Below are 13,897 nucleotides of genomic sequence, written 5' to 3' on the forward strand. Positions count from 1 at the left end.
TAAAAGGCAGAAGTTCTGGTGCCAGTACCTGGTCGTGGTAAGCAGCAGAGTTGAGGTTGCCACGGATGACAAGAAGCCTGGAACGTGCATTGCCACAGAAAGCACCCCAAACCATGACACTTCCGCCTGGAAATCTGTCAACTTCCTGTACACAAAACTGGGCGTAACCTTCATGACGGCGCCTCCACACCCTCGCCCTACCATCAACAAATCGAAGATTAAATCGGGATTCATCACTGAAGACGACTTGATTCCAATTCCTATGAGTCCATCGTAAGTGTCGCTGTGCCCACAATTGACGTTGACGTCTGTGTAATTGAGTCAGAATCGGCCCGCAGTATGGCCGTCGTGCGTGAAGGTGAGCAGTACTCAGACGGTTTCAAACAGTTTGCGCACTCAGTCTTCCCCTAAACAGTTCATTTCTGGTTGATGTAGCCATCAAAAATCGGTTACGGAGGTGACGTAAGACAATCTGACGATCCTCTGCATGTGACGTCACACGTGGTCGACCTGGCCGAGGGCGATCAGCGGTGGTATCCGTTTGCTGTAGACGCGTCTGTAAATCATAAACAGTCCGTCGACTACAACCCATTGTCCTTGCGTCTGACAGCATTGCTGAGGGTCATTTGTCTGGTGTCCCTATCCTTTATAGTGATTATTGTGATGAAAAGGTCTATTTAATATACTGATCAGTAAATTTCATTTACTAAACATTTTCTGCGAAAATATATTGGAAGGTGAATTTGAGACAGTGTTCAAAATATGTAACATTTTGACACATTTTAAACCTAAACAAGCATGGGAACACATTTTTTACTTGATTTTTCAAATCACCATTCTTGAAAATACAACACTAAAATATTTTGTTAATATACTTTTTTACAAATATACTGTACACATATTTGATCACATGTATTTCCTTGTTAAACAATAAATATTACACATAATAGTTAAAGGTCAATTGCCAAAAATGCTCGTCCCACACCATTTTAGATGTAAAACCGGATGAGAAACGCTTATGGTTTTGCACTTCATCACATATATAGATCACATATATAGATATAATTTTAGAAAATGCGATAATAAAGACTTAAGCACAGTCACAAATGCGATCAAGAAAATATTACAGCGAAAATTTGTGCTTCATGAAAACTGTAACATTGAGCAAGGTCTCGCCAGGCGAATACAAATCCACTCTCATTTAGAGTATGAACTAAGATTAGCTGCCCCCGAGTTATCTGTCAACGCGCATGTTGACAGGGAATTAGCTCACTGTTATTTATAGTATGACATTTATTGCCTTAATTGTTTATCCCCAGAAGTCCCATGTCCAGAGCAACGTCATTGTCTATCCATTGTTGTTCATTACTATATATGTGTTAGCATTACACGGTGTTAGTAAAGCTTGGTATTCCGAGTGCTGGTGTAGGGACGACCTCAAGCAGCATGTGCCACTCGTAGGAAATGTCCTGAGGTTGAGCTGGAGCTCCGCTCACCTCATGTATGCCTGAGCTGGTAGGTCTGCCCATCGCTGTGTTTGTGTTGTCAGAGCAGGTATTCCACTCATTGTGCAATTGTTGTTCATTGTTTACATGTTGTGCATAAAGCGTTGTGTCAATTTGAATCACACAGTTTTCAAAAAATGAAATGTCAATGTCTGAACGGAAGGCAGATTATTTGTTTGAAAAATATCTATGTCAAAGTTAATGCCGCCATCTTGGATGAAGATAAAATAAACTTACAAACAGGTGTGGGGCCATGTTAGATTTACGACAAACTTGCGATAGTTTCGAAAAAAGGCAACGATAGCCTACGATTTCCTTACGATAACTTTATGATAATTTTAGGTCTACGATTGTTTCAAAAATCTAGGCCCAGACCATCATTACTCAGTAGTTCCCGCAACAAGTTAGGTGAGACCTAGGCATCTAAGGTTTGAAGGAAGACATAACAAAATTGGGAACTGGATGCAATATATAATGGTAGTTTGATGGAAGTTTACAACGTATTTGCATATGTACTTGGCATTATTCTGAACTGGACTTCAAAAGTGATTTTGGGACAATGTATACCAAGTATTGGCATTCCATGATTGAAATGTGTTTGAAAATACAGGGATTATGAATTTGAATTTGTAAAGAGAAAATTCAATCTAATAAATAATGATCAATCTAGTAATGTAAAAATCATAACAAACAAGAGTTTGCCACTAACCTGGCTATATCCCCCGCCCCTGTTGCAGAATTTATGACATAATTAAATCTAAACAAACCCTAACCTTTTTTAACCTAGGTGGAACTTGTCATGGAAATTGTAAAAAAAGAAGAGTTTGGAACTCTTGCTGCCATGGAAACGTAAAAAAATAAAAATTTCTAAAATTTCTAAATAACAAAAGGCACCAGTTCAGCATGTACCTGACAGACCTGAAAAGTTTGATGAAAAAATATTGAACGGTTTATGAGTTAGGCTCCGGAAACAACCCTACCCTCGCAGAACCTAAGTCCATCTTGTTGCCATGGAAAACGTAAAAAAACACCATTTCTTAAATTTCTAAATAGCAAAAGGCACCAGTTCAGCATGTACCTGACAGACCTGCAAAGTTTGATGAAAAAATATTGAACGGTTTATGAGTTATGCTCCGGAAACAAAACCCTACCCTCGCAGAACCTAAGTCCATCTTGTTGCCATGGAAACGTAAAAAATGAACATTTCTTAAATTTCTAAAGAGCAAAAGGCACCAGTTCAGCATGTACCTGACAGACCTGCAAAGTTTGATGAAATAATATTAAACGGTTTATGGGTTATGCTCCGGAAACGAACCCTACCCTCACAGAACCTAAGTCCATCTTGTTGCCATGGAAACTTAAAAACTACAAATTTCTAAAATTTCTAAAGAGCAAAAGGCACCAGTTCAGCATGTACCTGACAGACCTGCAAAGTTTGATGAAATAATATTAAACGGTTTATGGGTTATGCTCCGGAAACGAACCCTACCCTCACAGAACCTAAGTCCATCTTGTTGCCATGGAAACGTAAAAAATAAACATTTCTTAAATTTCTAAATAGCAAAAGGCACCAGTTCAGCATGTACCTGACAGACCTGCAAAGTTTGATGAAATAATATTGAACGGTTTATGAGTTATGCTCCGGAAACAAAACCCTACCCTCGCAGAACCTAAGTCCATCTTGTTGCCATGGAAACGTAAAAAATGAACATTTCTTAAATTTCTAAAGAGCAAAAGGCACCAGTTCAGCATGTACCTGACAGACCTGCAAAGTTTGATGAAATAATATTAAACGGTTTATGGGTTATGCTCCGGAAACGAACCCTACCCTCACAGAACCTAAGTCCATCTTGTTGCCATGGAAACTTAAAAACTACAAATTTCTAAAATTTCTAAAGAGCAAAAGGCACCAGTTCAGCATGTACCTGACAGACCTGCAAAGTTTGATGAAATAATATTAAACGGTTTATGGGTTATGCTCCGGAAACGAACCCTACCCTCACAGAACCTAAGTCCATCTTGTTGCCATGGAAACGTAAAAAATAAACATTTCTTAAATTTCTAAATAGCAAAAGGCACCAGTTCAGCATGTACCTGACAGACCTGCAAAGTTTGACGAAAAAATATTGAACGGTTTATGAGTTAGGCTCCGGAAACGAAACGTGACGGACGGACGTACGAAGCCCGTTTCTATATCCCCCGCCAACATTGTTGGGCGGGGGATAATAAGCCATGAATAAGCCGGAAAAATATGTATTCTGCATTCCGTGAACATACCCTTGGAACTTTATTGAACAGTTCTCCCTTGAACTGCGACTTATCTACATAACTTTATACGGATAGAGACTAATTTGTAATAACTATTTTATGCTAAGAATTCTATTGGGGTAAATTGTAATGTTTGTATTATTTAGATCTAGCCCTAATCTCCAATTTATAGCTCATGACTTGAATGTTTTCACAGCATTTAACAAAATTATGGACAATCCAGAATGTGTAAAATTGAACCACATACAAACATAACGAATCAAAATGACTGTTATCAGGGGCCATAACTCTGTAAAAAAAACAAGCGTATAGTCGAAGAAGTCATCTATATCCCCCGCCATTTTAACATGTTATGGTCCCAAACCAGGTAACTGACCCAACATTTCTCTTAGGCCATGTCAAAATAGCTGCAATGGAAATTCTAAAATAAACATTTATAAAACTCCTTAATATCAAATAGTACCAGTTCAGTATGTGCCTAGTAGACATGCAAAGTTTTGTAAGAAAGAGTTTAATGGTTTTTGAGTTACGCTCCGGAAACGAACAGCACCCTTATAGAACCTAAGTCCAACTTGTTGCCATGGAAACGTATGTGCCTAGTAGACATGCAAAGTTTTGTAAGAAATTATTCAACGGTTTTTGAGTCACATTACAGACAGACAGTTTATTCAGTAATTTAGGCATCAAAGCACACAGTACACACAGTATAAGAATACAGAAACAGCATGGATCATATCAGGATTTTCAGAGATTAGGAGATTTATCATTAACTGACAGTCTTTAAAAATACCTTGCAATATGGGGAAAAATTTATACCTGAAATGGGAATATGTTTCAAATATGAGTAAGACTTGGTATTCATCCTCTACCTCTCCGAATGAACAGTTTGTACAATTAGCTCTGATTAAACTTTTATCATTTATACATTACACATGTATATATCACTGTCACATGACACATTCTGAACAACACATACAAACATTGCAACATGATCTTTGCTACCTGGACACAAGAGGACCAATTCAATTGTGAAAACCTGGCTACTGTCCTGAAGAACATATAACAGGAGTTCCACATTGCTGAAGTATCTGCTCTTACAACAGACAATGTTAATAACAATACAGCTGCCGCTGACATTGGAGGATATTCACATGTCCAATTGCTATTAAAGATCAACTATCCTTGCCATCTGTTGACGCTGTTCTTGTGGTGGCACAGAGACTTATTGTTTTCTTCCACAGGTCTACTAAGTGTACAAGCAGATACGAGATAGAAGTAGCTGGGGATAGATCCACTGTCAGTCAACCATCACAACAGGTGAAGTCGGACCCCCTTGATCAAGATGAACCCCGAAAATCCCGAAAGTAGCTTGAATGTACACTCTTTTTGAAATTTACTCTTAATTGGTGAACTAACTGAAGTATCTCATGATGAAAATGACAAAGACAAGTTGGAAACATAACTATCTGATCAGACAAAAAACAAAATCAGCTTTGGAATTTTGGTGACACTGTATAAGTGAGACAACTTATATTTACTCTTGCTTGACAACTGTATAAGGCTCTATACTGAAACTCCATTCATAATAAAATAAAGAAATTGTCATCCTTAAAATATCTTGTCTTGACTTCCAACACATGTGTATTGTTGTGTCATATTTCAAAGAAATTGATGAAATTTTATTATCTTTTCTTCGTATATATTTGCGAATTTTTAAACTGAACTTTTTAGTAAAAGTTAGTCCCAGGTCGCAGGAAGTGCAAACCCAATTGGGCCATCCTACTGACTGCCTCACCTAAAAGGGGCTTAAACCATTTCTTTTCAAAGTCAGGCTTTTTTTGTATGGTAACCATATGTGAAAATATATGTTAGGCCCTACTCCAACTGCACAGACACCAAATTCACATACTTACCTTACTCATCTTAATATATCAAAGACAGATAACCGATTAGTAGCCAGTTTCTAAATATGCCTGCCATAAAGGTCATGTTTAACATCGGATCAAAAGTCTGAGATCGAGTTTTAGTGGCACCATAATTTCACGCAATGTTTCAGCCTCATATGGATTATAGTTTCAGAGGAGATGTAAATAATGCAGAACCATATTCACTGTATTATCAAAACCATACACATAAATTCATTTTCAGAGAGAGAACTGTAGTGAACTTAATGCAAACATTAATGAATTACAACTTTTTTATGATAGTTACAAGGCAATTAGCAATCCCTTCTACACTGCAGTTTTCTGTAAACATATCTGTAATGTAGACAATAGTATATGGAGTGTCGTGTAATGTTCGGTTTTAGTAGGTGGTGCAAATACAGACTATACTTCGGTCTATAAGTTGGTCAGTGACTTTGGTGAACAGTGAATATGGTAGCACAAGAAAAATGGACATTGGACATCATGCCATGACATATGCCCAATTGACTTTCAGTGAGCAAGCTACAAGCCATATTTATTTTGATGTTTTCAAAAGTGAAACACAAGCCTCCTTTTGGCCAGGAACACCCACACCATAGGTTCTGGTGAAGAAGCTGAACATGTGAAGAGTATATGAATGATGATACAGCTAGGTATTCAGTTACAATTATCTATACAAGTGGAACACCATGGCAATCCAAATAATGTTTCTGATTTTAGCAAACAATATGGTACAGATATACACAGATAAAGTGTGACGAACATAAAATACTGACATGCTGAAAGATGCATAATCTGTATCAAAACATGCAACATTTTAGAGGTGATAGTCTTTAAAGAAAGTGTGCAGCTTTATACAGTATTAACACACAACAATCATATAATGTAAATACAAACCTGAGGTACTTTACAAGAATTTAGAGTTCTGCTGAACTTGATATCTACATCGTCTCTGAATAATTTTGGATCTGACCTGCAATAAAAAATTAAAGATAACACAAAAACATATGGCATCATGCATGTTTACTTAATCTAAGTCTAAATCTAACCAACATACAACCACTGTCATTCAAGTATAGCAGTCATTAAACATCAATGAGAGTCTCCAAGACCTAAAGTATCATGTGACTTGAATATGTTACAGGTATCTCTTTTCTCACACATTTATAAACCTACTGGCTGTTTGTGTAACTCGATATGGAGTTTTTGAAATTGTGGTAACACCTCGTAGGAGGTATTACGATTGTAACACCTCGCAGGAGGTATAACAACGATTGTAACACCTCGCAGGAAAGTGCATTGTTGGATGCAGTGATATTGCTTGGCTGGAGGGCCCTTATAATACAGCGTTGCTTTATTGTGAAAGTGCATTGTTGGATGCAATGATATCGCTTGGCTGGCAAGCCTATAATTAAATACAGCGTTGCCTTATGCATGTAATAATCAAGTCTCTTGTGATCTTAAGTCTTTATTCTGGTTTCTTTCATTCTTCTTATGTATTTTCTTTAAGATCTTTTATGCAAGACAGATTGATTGAAACAGATGAGAAGCTGTCTCAGTGCTTAACAAAAACAAACAATTAAATGTCTATTCGTTTCAAACAATAATTAACTTAAAGAGAGAACTAGGTTGACATTTGAACTTGATGGGCAAGTTTGGTAAGGTGAGCTGCAACAGGTGAACTAACACACATATGGTGAAACAATTATCAGTTCTATACACCAGAGAATTACTCAAAGTTAACCACAACATATGTAACACTGCATTTACCAGAAATTGCTTGGGGCTTGGTTTGAAACTGGCTTACTATTGTTTTAGCCCATAAATTTTGACTTGGTGACTTGGACATGTGCCTTCTCAGACCACATGGCTTTAAATACCTGACCCCAGAGCATTTACCTCCCCTTGTTACATATTTGGAAGGGTAACATGAGACATTTTAGAACTTTAAATGAAATGGTAATATTACAAATTGCGAACTTAAAAGAAACAAAAAATTAAAATACCCTTTCAGAAGCTAAAATGAAAACGGGTGAATTTTTTACCACTACACACCGACCTCCTAATTGTAGAATGTAAGTGAAATTATTACTAAAATTGGTACCTTGGTGGCAAAATATATCTTTCTTATGAACTAAACTAAGATAAATCACTTTGTCTAGATAACATACAAACAAACATCCTGAATTAAACTAAAATGCAACATTTCATCAATCAGACACAGTTTATGTTCTTTAGTCTCTTTTGGTATGGTTTTGTCATTTATCACATTACACAGTACACCTTCAGTCACTATTAATAACACACAGTTTGTCGATTGGTTACAATAGTTCAAAAGTAGTGGTTTTAACTTTCACAGTTCTCACTAAATCTCTTCTGTCCCTGAACACTTAAATAACACGACCGAGTGCCCATGTATTATGCGGTGTATTGTCCATGACAAGTACAATATTTCCAACTTGAAGGTTTTTCTTGGTGGTGTTCCATTTTTGTCTTTCCTGCAATAAGTGAAGATATTCTCTGCTCCATCTTTTCCAGAAAACATCTGCAAGATATTGTACCTGTTTCCATCGATGCTTGCAGTACATGTCATCCTTTCGAAAATGTGCCGGGGGAATCATCCCTCCCGATCTCAAATAAAGAAGATGGCTTGGGGTTAGAGGTGTTAGATCAAGGTACATTTGTAATGGGCCTTCCATTGACAATGGCTTTGATTTCACAGAAGAGTATACATCATTCATCAGCGCCATTGGATCCCTTCATTTACCAATGTTGAACTTAACTTGGATTGATTGAAGCTGGAGAGTGCTGTCACGAAGCTCCCATTTACTTCGAACTAGATTGGTGCCATTGTCAAATCAGATAACCTTTGGTGGACCACGCCTGGCGATAAACCTTCTGATGGTATTTATGCATGAGTAAGTGACCAAAGAGTTAGCTACTTCAAGATGAATATAGCCATTCAGGTGAAAAGTATACCATTTCTTTTGACACAGCTTCTTCCAAGCTTTATTTGAAATCTACTAAAGTAGTCAATACCAACATTGGAAGATCTGCCATTTTCTGCTGACCAGCTGGTGCTTGATACTTACGACAAATGACACATTTTGCAAGCTGTGATTTGATAATAGGTCTGGCTCAGATTATCAAGAATTCCCATAGCTTCCCGTATTACAGCAATGATGTTGCCCCCAAATGTTTGAAAACGTGATGTGGTGTCCAATATAAGGTGTCACTTAAGCGATACTGAAGCTCTTGAGTGTAGTGTTGTGTTTGTTTGTCGTTTAATGCCGCACTCAGCAATATTCCGTCTATATGATGGCGGTCTGTAAATAATCGAGTCTGGACCAGACAATCTAATGAGTGATATCATGAGCATCGATCCACACAATTAGGCCTGATGACATGCATCAAACAAGTCAGCAAGCCTGGCCACCCGATCCCGTTAGTCGCCTCTTACGACAAGCATAGTCGCCTTTTAGGGCACTTTTAGTGATCACTCCAGAGCTCTGTACAACTGTCTGGAGTGAGAGCTCTTGAGTGCTCACTCCAGACAGTTGTACAGCAAGCCCAGCTGCTGTAAGTTCCATTCAATGTATGGTTATCTTCTTTCATGGGGCAACTCTAGACTTTGCCATAACCAAGACGCAATGCACCTCATTACGTTCATTCAAGAGACGGAGATAAGCCACTACACAATAACCAATATCACTGGCATCGGAGAAAAGAAGTAGCTGGCATATACAACCTTGCTAAAGTCTTTTGGCTTGTGAGATCGTTTAACCTGAATTTCCTCAAGTCTGGGTAAGTTCTGTTGCCATTGTTGCCACTTTCTTTGTGAAACAGCATCTCTTTCTTGATCCCATCCATATTGTTAACTGCTTGGCTTGGAGCCCAAATGGAGCTATGAAGCCCATTTCATTATTGGTTTAGGTTTACTTTGGATTTGGAATCCAAGTGTGTCAGATTCTACAAACCAAAACACTCCCAAGGCCCTTTCACTTTGGAGACTTTCACAGTCAAGGTTCAGTTGTTTCACATCTTTTGCGCTTTCTTCTGAAGGAATTGCTTTCATCACAGCATGGCTATTGCTTATCCACTTTGTAAGTTTAATTCCACATCTGTGGCATAAGGCTGCGACTTCTTTGACGACACAAATAGCCTGTGTTTCATGCAGAACAGAAACAAGACAATCATCCACATAATAGTTGTCCTTTATCATGTCTGTGATGTGAGGATCATACTCATTTGATGATCTGCATGCTGTAGGGCAAAGGTAGCATAGCTTGCAGCTCCAAAAAGGTGGACAAGCATTCTGTACACTTGTGGCTCCTGGTTCTTTTCTTGGCACTCTCACTTGATAATACATAGCTTGTATATCTTCCGTCACAGCAATGCTTTCTTGGCAGAATCACATCAGTGTTCCAATTAAGTTGCTGATGAGGTTTGGACCTTGCAGTAACATACTATTCAGAGAAACACACTGGTAGCTAGCTGTGCAATCGAAGACCACTCCATGATGTGGAATGTACCACATCTTGCCTGGGGGACCTAGAATTTCACTGACTGGTACCTACTCAGCGTACCCTTTGTCAAGTATATCTTTAATGAAAACCTTGTTATATTCATGGAATTTTTAGTGTTTGGTTAACTTTTTCTTTTTTGACCATTTAGCCTTTGCAATGCTTGTTCTGAGTTGCCAGGCATTACAACATCATTGGTTTTGAATGGTAACTTTATATCATAGTGATCTTCTTGCTTGTTAATGGGATTTGATACCACACTGATGAACTCTTTATCTTCTTGGGACATTTCTTTTTTGTCATCAATGTTTATCTCTTGAAAATCAAAGTTCATACTTTCTTTCACCATCATGTCAAGACCTTTCACTTCTTCTGCATTCTTAAAGCAATCTCTGTTCTCATAGATGGTAATCTACTTCCTTCTTCTGTTTTTTGTATTCGCAAGACATTCCATAGAACCCAACCCAATTGAGTTCTTGAGGTATGTGGACTACCTTGAGGACCAGTTTGAATATCGACTGGAGAATATGCATCTGGTGCATTGGCTCCAATTAAAATTACCACCTTGGCATCAATTCCTGGCACTTTGATGTCAGCTAGATGAGGCCACATCCAAGGACGTAGGTATGTACTTGTTGGATACTGGTATATGCTCCCTGGAGTATATGGTTGGTAAGGATATCGCATTCTTCAACTCATAAACTTGGAGGCCATCTACTGCTTGAACTACAGACGTGTGCGGCTGACCCATTGTGTCAGTGGTGATTTTCATCTTCTTCCCACTACATCAAAGCCGGATCAGGGTTTCTGAGCAGATTGACAGTGCTCCCTGGATCTAAAAAGGCATATGTTGTCTCATCTGTAATGCCATTTCCACAGGCTATTTTAACAGGTATGATAGCAAGAGTGCTTTCATAGTTACCGGCCTCCTTATAGGTACCACGAATGCTGGAAAGTCCAGCACAGGCACTGACTTTCACTTCTGTATTTCAATCAACATGAAGAATGAACTGGCGATGTTACTCTTTCCTTCAGTTTTCAAGCTTTCTTAGCCTCACGCTTGACAAGGTACCGAAAATCTACCAATCGTCCAGAATCTCAAACATTGAGGACAAGATTTCTCCACTTTTCATGGTAGAAATAGGGCAATTTCATGACTAACTTCTTAGATTATCAGGATATTCAATGATTTTGACAGCAGTGATTGTACTCACAGCATTCAAACGTTAAGAAATTAGCATACTTATCAATAGATGTTGGATTGTCTATCTTGATTTGAGGCCAACTGTGCGCACATTTCACTAAAGCAGAAGCCACAACCTCCTCATTGCGATACTATTCTTCCAACTCCATCCAAGCGGCTCTATAACCTCACCTTGCATCCAAAAGACTAGCTCCCTCAACAATTTTGAGAGCTTCCCCAGTGATAAATTGTTCCAAGTAGCTCATCTTCTCATCAACTGAATCAGAATTATCTTAAATTTTTAACTGGAATTGTCTCTTGAATCTCTGATACTCAAGTGGATCTCCAGAAAACCTTTGAATGTCAGGAGGTTTACGTAGCTGCTGCACCGCAGAATATATACTGAACCACAAAAGAAACATCACCATGGATTGATATATGAGAAACCTTATTTGTCCAAACACTGTAAACATACTTTGAGACATATTAAAAAGATGAAACTTCGCAAAACTGATCATCAAGGTTGAAATGAAAGTGTCAAATGTTCTTAAAGTTAAACACAAGCATCACAAGTCAGTATCTTGTGTGTCCGTCATGTGCATTGATGACTGCCGTGCAACGTCGATACATGGAATGCATGAGACGGTTGGTGAAGACCATAGGCATTTGAGCCGACAATCTGAGGAATGCCTGACGCCGCTCAGCTGCAGTTGTCTCAGTTCTCGCTACCGCTACACAAAGATCTGAGGACATCACACCAGGGTCACGTCAGAACGACCTTTCATCCGACCAATCAGAGCGTTGCTTACAAGATTATGAAAGTGACAGTCAGAAGGTGTTTTCTAATGATGTAACCTTGAAAACGTTAACACAGGGTATTCTGAACAACAGTTATGGCCCGTACGACTGATTCCCTCAAAATTATCATATATTCTCTCGCTTCCGTTGGAGAAACATTTGAACGGTGGAGGCGTTGCACAATACGTGGGAAGCACTGTCATACAATCGCAACCATATATAAGACAGTCCGGAATGTTTGTTTGTTCAGTTTTTAAAACTTTAATTGAGAATTGTGTCAACATATTTTTAAAGCATAGTCAGAAATGCAAGTCGCCAGATTGCAACAGGTGCCCTAAAGCTTGAGAAAGCTGCTTTCTAATTGGTTGATGTCAACCTCTTGTTAGTCATTTCAGTGGGAGTTCAATGTTCGCGAAAGGTCGTTCTGACGTGACCCGTCCCTAGCTGGACTTCAACTTTCCATATTTTCATGTATATATATGTCAGTAGGCACTCTGAGGTACGCACAATGCAAGGGTTGCTATCCCACATGGAAACCATTAGGACAGCGACGCTTCGATTCAGGGGGGGATACCTGGTCCACCTTCTACCAACAATTCCGACACAGAATGTTGAGGGACCCCTCAAGCTGTTGGGACAACACTGACGGGGAGTTGTGGCTGAAGTACATGCTCACACAGCCAGTACGACAACCCGAGTCAGGCAGACGGGGCGCAATGACACAGGGGGACATGCCAGTAAGGTATGCTGGGATTTTAATAAATTTGGTTGTAGCAGGCACAGCTTTAAGTACGTTAACAAATATGGTAATTGTGGCAAAAATTCCCACAGCTCTAGGACCTGCTTTCAAGGGAATGGGGCCCAACCAACCTTTCCCTGACAGCAAACCAGTCGCCAAGAAAGGTAAATTCAAAGGCCCCTTCCCCCATGGATTTCAATGAAATGGCACCCTGGTTTCACCAAAATGCTATGGTCAATTACAGAGATGCAAATTACTTATTGGTAGGTTTTAGTTTTGGTTTTAAGCTTGAGTTCCAGGGTAGCCACACAAGTCGCCTTGCACAAAACTTGTGATCAGCCATGCACCAAGACATGGCAGGCTACGTCAAACAAAACCTACAAAAGGAAGTTGACCTTGGCAGGATGGAGGGCCCCTTCAAGGTCACCCCCCTGGACAACCTCCAAGTATCCCCAATAGGTCTGGTGCCGTAGAAGTAGCCACTGGAACAGCTTGGGGTCCCTTTTGACCACAACAAGACCATGGGACCCACTACACAAATGACATTCTTAGGGCTGGAAATTGACACAAATGCAATGAAGATAAGAATCCCAGCAAGCAACGAGCAAACAAAAACTTCCCTTTCTTCTGCGACAATCAAGCTGTCGTCGCAATTATCAACAAACAGCATACCAAGTCCCCAGAGTGATGAGCCTACTCCTGCAGTGCCTCCGATATAATATTATGTTTGAGGCAAAGTATGTCTGTTCCACTGCCAACACTATTGCCGATGCTCTCTCGAGGTTTCAGCTCAAACGCTTCCGAGAGGCAGCACCATCCGCAGACCAGAACCCCACACCTATCCTGTGCAACATGTGGCTGATCTGAGGCAGGAAGCCGGTAGACTCCTACAACAATCTCTGTCTACAAACACATGGTCCAATTCCCAAACGGGCATCAATGCCTTACACCTGAGT

General features: G+C 39.4%; 1 protein-coding gene across 2 annotated transcripts in view; it reads right to left on the minus strand.

The window, feature by feature from the left end:
- LOC124136483 (ras-specific guanine nucleotide-releasing factor 2-like) overlaps positions 1-13,897 on the minus strand; it is a 977,843-nt gene that overhangs the window by 630,436 nt on the left and 333,510 nt on the right. For both annotated transcript variants that reach the window (XM_046502407.2, XM_046502406.2), the window contains one exon: positions 6,596-6,671. In XM_046502407.2, the coding sequence (XP_046358363.1) occupies positions 6,596-6,671 (76 nt within the window). The remainder of the gene's footprint in view (positions 1-6,595; positions 6,672-13,897) is intronic.

Source organism: Haliotis rufescens, unplaced genomic scaffold, assembly GCF_023055435.1.
Source record: "Haliotis rufescens isolate VD_foot unplaced genomic scaffold, xgHalRufe1.0.p SCAF_1, whole genome shotgun sequence".
NCBI classification, from domain to species: domain Eukaryota; kingdom Metazoa; phylum Mollusca; class Gastropoda; order Lepetellida; family Haliotidae; genus Haliotis; species Haliotis rufescens.